The sequence below is a fragment of the Fukomys damarensis genome, unplaced genomic scaffold (assembly GCF_012274545.1).
Source record: "Fukomys damarensis isolate Sample0158 unplaced genomic scaffold, DMR_v1.0_HiC HiC_scaffold_18, whole genome shotgun sequence".
Classification (NCBI taxonomy): domain Eukaryota; kingdom Metazoa; phylum Chordata; class Mammalia; order Rodentia; family Bathyergidae; genus Fukomys; species Fukomys damarensis.
The window spans coordinates 42,718,755-42,725,082 of NW_022900930.1; the positions used below are offsets into that span (position 1 = coordinate 42,718,755).

At 58.3% G+C, this 6,328-nt stretch overlaps 1 protein-coding gene across 3 annotated transcripts in view; it reads right to left on the minus strand.

The window, feature by feature from the left end:
• The window catches only part of Gfra2 (GDNF family receptor alpha 2), a 93,068-nt gene that overhangs the window by 85,604 nt on the left and 1,136 nt on the right, over window positions 1-6,328 (minus strand). For 2 of the 3 annotated variants that reach the window (XM_010624558.2, XM_010624554.2), the window contains one exon: window positions 1,069-1,383. In XM_010624558.2, the coding sequence (XP_010622860.1) occupies window positions 1,069-1,383 (315 nt within the window). Of the gene's footprint in view, window positions 1-1,068; window positions 1,568-6,328 lie in introns of those variants that run through there. The other variant, XM_010624547.2, reaches the window with a different exon arrangement.

Genomic DNA, 6,328 nt, shown 5'->3' on the forward strand with positions numbered 1-6,328 from the left:
TACAAGCAGTTCGCTTCACTGGCTTTCTCTTCTGAAACACAGATCTGATCGACTCCCTCAACCCCTTTCAGGGCTGCCTGCCCTGCTGCCCACAGATCTCCCTGTCCCCAACTTCTCCCCTCCCCGCCTTCCCACTCCACTCTCTACCTTTCGGCAGTTCTACAGGAGGGTTCAACTCTCACCTGGGGGCCAGGCCTTGCTGCTCTCTCCACCAGCCCACCCCACTCTTCCTGCATCCTTCACTTTGGCAACGAACTCATCTTCCGATTTTCTGACAGACTCCTCCAGGAAGGCTCTTTGGATTTCCTAGCAGTAGTTAGATGTCCCCCTGAGATGCAACCACTGCACCCTGTGCCTTCCCATCATGGCACCCATGCTGTCAAAATGCAGAAGTCCCCTTTCTTACTGCACCAGCCCCAGACTCCGAGCTCCATGACAGCTTGTTCTCAACTGCTCCTGCAACACCCAGCAGGCAGTCTACTCAGTGAACATCTGTTGAATTAATGAATACCCAGGCAAGATGACCAACCTCCGGAAGCATGAGCAAATCCACACCCAGTCTGGAGCGGGTCGGGGGGTGTCGAGTATTACTGGGGCGGGGAGGCCCCAGGTTCAGGCTGTACCTAAGCAGTGCAGAAGATACCTAGGCCAGGCACAGTGCCTGGAAGCCTCATGACGTCATGACACACAAGGGGCGGGCCTTCCGGAGCAAGGCTCTCTCCGGGCCGCAGGCTTGGCATGCCCAAGCCACCCCTCCTCTCTCCTCCATCTCACTGATCCGGCTTCCTGATGCCTTTGTCTCGCCCTCTCATGGAGAAGGGTCCCCTCCACATGGTCCTGATTGAACATCTGTTCCACCCCTCTGTGTCGCCTCCTCCTCGTCCAGCTTTGGTTCTTCTTTACCTACCACCTCCAGCTGTCACCGCTGCTACCTCAGGCAGGTGGTTCCTTCCTCTGGGTTCTAGGTTCCCCCCGGAAATGGACAGTTCACCCACTACCCAGGGCTCCACCTGGGGGTCCGGCCCCTTCAGCCCTCCCGCTGCCCACCCCACTCCAGCGTGCGCTTACCCTCTGTCAGCCCAAGATGGATGCTCCAGTAGATCTGCAGGCACTGCAGCTCCTTCTTCATGCCCCGCTTGCAGCGGCAGTCGTAGAGCGGGCTCTCCTGCAGGACCTCCAGGGCCGCCTGGCACTCCTTGTTGGCCAGCATGGTGTTGCGGTCCCGGCCCGCCAGGCACTGCCGCAGCGTGCGGTAGCGCGAGCTGCAGTTGGACTCCGCCGCGCACAGCTCATTGGCCCGGACACAGTCCACTGGGGGGCGCCAGCCGTGGAGCTCGGGGCCCTGCAGGGAGGAAGGGCTGGCCAAAGAGCGGAGGGTCTCGTCTGGGTGGTGGGGAGGGAAGACAAGCATGAATGAGGGCTCCACCATCTCCGCCCCAAGATACAGGCCTGGGGCTCGGGCCCTCCTGGTAACATCACTCCCATCTTGCACCGACGCGCACCCAGGTGACTCAGAGAACATATAATCTCCTGGGACCCCAGGGGCTGCCATGCTCCCCACCCCCCAGCTTGCACTGTTCCTCCTTGGTAAGGGCCTAGGAGCCCAGCACAATGAAGCCAGGGAAGCCCTCTCTGGAGACCAGTCAGTCTAGGACCGAGGCAGCCCACACTCCACGTCACGACCTCCACAAGAGCTGGGGCCCTCGGCCTTGCTGGGGGTGCAAAGCAGGGAGCTCCCTTCTACTCTACCCAGCACCCCCACCAATCTCTGCCCTCTGCTCCAGCCAGAGAACCCCTCTACCATGCCCTGAAGGCACCAGAAAGTCATTTAACCTTCAGAGCCTACGGCCTAGGGAAACTGAGACCCTCAGAAGACAGATGACAACCCCAGGTCACATACAGAAGTAGAAGAAGCCCCTCTGAGCTCTGTCTTCTCAGTCTGGGTTGCTAGACTTTCCAAGAAGACAGTGAAAGATAAGCCCAGCCCCGACCGCACACCACATGGAGGCTGGAAACCTGCTGGGTCAAGTTCCACCCCACCCGCCTCTACAGAAACCCACTGGTGTGCGAGTGACCCACTCCACCTCACTCTGCCCCCCTCCCCTCTTGAACCATCTCCTGCTCCACCCCTTGGCTTCTCTTGCTTCCTGCCTCCCAAGGTGCACACCTGTTATCTCAGCACTTGAGAGGCTGAGGCAGGAAGACTGTAAGTTCAAGTCCTGCCTGCGAAACTTATGAGACTGTCTAAAAATAAAGAAGGCTGGGGAATGTAGCTCAGTGCAAAGGTCGTGGGTTCAATCCCCAGGAATGCAAAAAAAAAAAAATCCAGTAAATAAACAAAAAACAGGGCTCTGCTCTCAACAGACCTTATTACTTCTCCGGGTGGCCTGGCCTCTTCTCCTCTCGTCTGCTTTCTTTCCTCTTCTCCCCTGAAACCCTCTCCCCTTCTATATTGTTATTCCTTCCAAAAACCAAATAATAAAACTATAACAAAAGGGAAAGCACCTCCCTCCCACAGGAAGCCTTGCAGATGCAGCCTCACTTCTGCAGAACTGAACCAGCACCCATCAGCCCACCCTCCTCCTCAGCTGCCAGGGGCCCCAGGAGGGAGGGGATGGGGAGGAAGATTCAGAGGCGAAGGGCAAGGAGAGGCTGGCCTGACCCTTTCCAAAGCCACTTTTCCAAAATGGTTTCCTCCACATGTGCAAATCTTCCTCCCATCTTCCTGTTCTTCCTAAGCCCCTAACTGCAGACCCAGCCCCAGAAAGGCCCCACCCCACAGCCACAGCTAAGACTGCCTTTTCCAAGCCCCACCAGACGACTTGGAAGGCTTCCTCCAGCCCCAAAACATAATAAAATCCTAGGCCATTAGCCCCCTCCTCTGAATACCGCAGAACGCCTGGGTGCCTGCCCAGAGCACCAACCTCACGCCTTCTCCCTAGGAGGCCGGCTCAGGGGGGGAGCTATCACAGGGGGACAGCGACACCTAGGGGCAGAGCCCTGCACGGCCAGCAGGTCGCTCCCCAGAATCCCTAGAGAAAAGGAATCGCTAGCAGAGGAACTCAGGGCAGCAGGCCCACCCTGACCGAGACCTGGAAGAAGAGAGCAGAGGGTGGGCCCGAGTGGAAGAGGCTGCAGGGGCTAGGGCCAAAGCTTTCTTCTGCACTGACCACGCCTCCCCCTGAACAGGAAACGCTGGAGGATGTGGCTACACTGAGAGAAGACCAGAGCAGAAACCAGCTCCGAGAGGGAGGCACGGGCCGTGGGATCTGCCCAAGCACCAGCGGGAAAGACACATCCTCCACACAAGCTGAGGTGGCAGCTTTCTTTCTCAGCTTCAGCAGATTCCTCCATCCCCAGTCAGAACTGAGCACCGGAGGGCCGCGCAGGAGCAGCTGAGCCGACATCCCCACCTGCACCTGCTGCCTTCCCTTCCCCAGCCAGCCAGCCCTGGGATCTCCATGGACAGGGCCAGTGGTTCTCCTCCTGCCTGACTGTCCATGGGGCTAAGGCTGGGACATCCTCACGTCCTGAGATTTCCCTAGCCTCAGGATTCACAGCAGGCTTCCAGTTGGGATGTGACCTCAGGGGCAATGCCAGTCCAGAAGGTGGGGCCTAGACCCCCAAGCGGTGATCCTTACATGACCCTGGATAGGCTCCCATGCCTAAAGCAAAGTCTTCCACTTTCCTGTTAACTGGCACCTATGATGGGGCAGGGGCGTGCCCTACAACGAGCTGGGGCACCCTTTGCCAGCTGTCTCTGACTTTTGGAACCAATCCAGCCCAGTAAGAGAAGGGAATCAAAGCAATGCGAAGTCTTTAACCAAGAATCCTGGGAAAGGAGAGGGCAAACGGTGTCCTGGAGTTATTCCCCAACCCTACATGGGAGAAAAGTTGGATCCACCAAGAAGAAACATGTGGAGCAGCTACTAGAGATATGGGGGCACCAAGAGACAATACGGAACTCTGCCTGCCTTTATGCATCCAATGCCCCCCATAGAATCAAAATGTATGCTAGACTGTCATTGAGAAGTGGGCCCTCTGACCAGCTCCGACTCAAGTCACTGTCCCCAAGGCATTCTCTCCCTGGATGCCAATATTGGAGGTCAGGGTGGCTGGGCAAAACGATCTGTCTCTCCACCACAGTCCTGTGACCCCAGATCCCACTTGGCCCCTGAGGAAGAGACCCAAAGGCCTTTGCTCCTGGGTTCACCCATCACCATGTCCCCAGCTGAAATTGCCTACTGTCTTCAGCTCCCAAAGCCTCTGCCCTGAGTGGGATTTCCAACCAACCCCCAATTATGGGCTCCTAGCTAACAAAAGGGCCCTAGGGCTAAAGTTTCCTTAACCCCACCCACCCATCCTACTGGTTCCCTTCGGTCACCCAGGTCACCCTTCTAAGCCTTCAGCCCAGTTCAGAAGGGGCCTTGTCAAAGAATGGGAACTGAAGGTCTGTGACCCAAGGGGACGCTGACCTCCTCTCCTGTCCAACTCTTGCCCCCTCCCCTCTTGCCACACAACCCTCAGGTCACAGACACTGGTGGGCATTTCTGCTCCTACCCCATCCAAACACACACACACACACACACACACACACACACACACACTGTGAACAAGAGCACCAGTGCCACTTCTGGGAGCCAGAGCAGAGTTGATGCCTCAGCCTCCTGCAGTATGGGGGTCCAGGCAGGGCAGGAATGCTTTCCTCCAGCCCCTGGCCTGGCAAGTCACCCACACCTGGGATCCCTGCTGGCTTGGAGAGTGTGTAGCTTAGCAGCAAAGCAATCTGGCTGCTTTGCCTGAAATACAATTTTCTTTTCTTCTTGGCCTTGATCATTCTAAGCCCCACAAAGCTGTTTTCAAAGCAGCGATGGGAGAAAAGGTCAGGTTTTATAACAGCTCCTTCAGAATGAGAGTCCACTTCCAGGTGGCTGCAGGATGGGCTGCAAGGCCACCGCGGGCCCATTGCACTGTCCAGCTTCCTCTCTCTGCCCCTCCCACTCCACAGAGTTGCCCCTGCTGAGGGAGGCAGGGTGGTGAAGGCCACACCCCAGGGCAGGGCCTTGTCCTTAAAGAACCTGGGGGAGGTGGGTAGGAGGGCAGGCAAAAAGTCCAGGACCCAGCCAACACTGACTCCCAGGACCCCCCAATCCCCCGTCCCAGTCTGGAGGGCACTTCTTAGACCACCGACATCTTTCTGTGACCAGCATCTACCTCCCATCAGGGCCTTCCCGGAGCCCCTTCCACAAGAGGAGAGGGGTGCGCTCACGACCCCCTCTTCCCAGGGAGGCTGGCTCAACGGGGCTACACAGCCAGCCAGGGTAGCTGGAAGGGCGCCGCTGAAGCAGCCGAGTGCGCCTTCCCCACACACTCAGGCACAGAGTTCCGGAGCTCGCCCTCGGGAGGGCGTTACTCCAGGCAGTAGCTTGCCCAGGACTGCCGGCCAGCACCCGGCCTTGCAAACACCCTCTTCTCTTCCCTCGCACCCGGATACTGCTTTCTCCAGAGCCATTTCGAAGCAGCTGAGATCTCACATAGCACAGCAGGGGGCGAGGGTCGTGGGAATGAATGTGCTGGGGGTCAGGGGCATCAAGCAGTCCCTCTTCCCTACCCTGGAGGGAGGGGGCTCACAGAATGAGCAGTGGTCTTCGTCCGGGTCCCCTTTTCTCCTTCACCCCTCACCTTCCTCACCCAGAGAAACAAACTTTGGCCTCCTCCACCGGCTCCCGGGCCTCCAGAGGTGGGTGACGCACAGGCAGCCCTGAGCCGCCGCTCCCAGCCAGGCGCCCCCACCCCAGCACCCATCGGGGTCAGGTCTGGCTGGACCTGAGGGGCAAGGGTGGGGAGAAACTTGCAAAGTGTTCCAAGGAGGAAGTGGGGTGCGTTTTCCAGAGGTTGATTGGCAGGTGGGGGGTTCCTGCTGGGGCTTCCCGCGGACGACCAACCTGCAGCTCCTGCACAAACCCTGGCCCTCTGTTTCGATCGACTCCGGGCACCGATCGGGAAGGGTGGGACAGACAAAATATTTCCCTCCCCGCCTCAGCTTCTCCCCTCCCTCCTCTCTTCCAGATAGAGTTGGGCTTTTCATTTTTCTTTAAGTTGCTGCAATTCGAACCCATTATTTCGAGGGAACTGAGTGCCACCACAGCGTGTGCGAGCGTGTGTGTGTGTGTGTGTGTGTGTGTGCGTGTGCGTGCGTGTGTGTGGTGTGTGTGAATGTCGGAAGGCTCCTTCCTAATCTCCCCCTGTGCAGCCCGCCAGCAGCAGTTCTGGTTCCTCCGCCCGCGTCCGCGCAGCCCGGCCCGCTCGTTTCGCCAGAGCCCGAGTC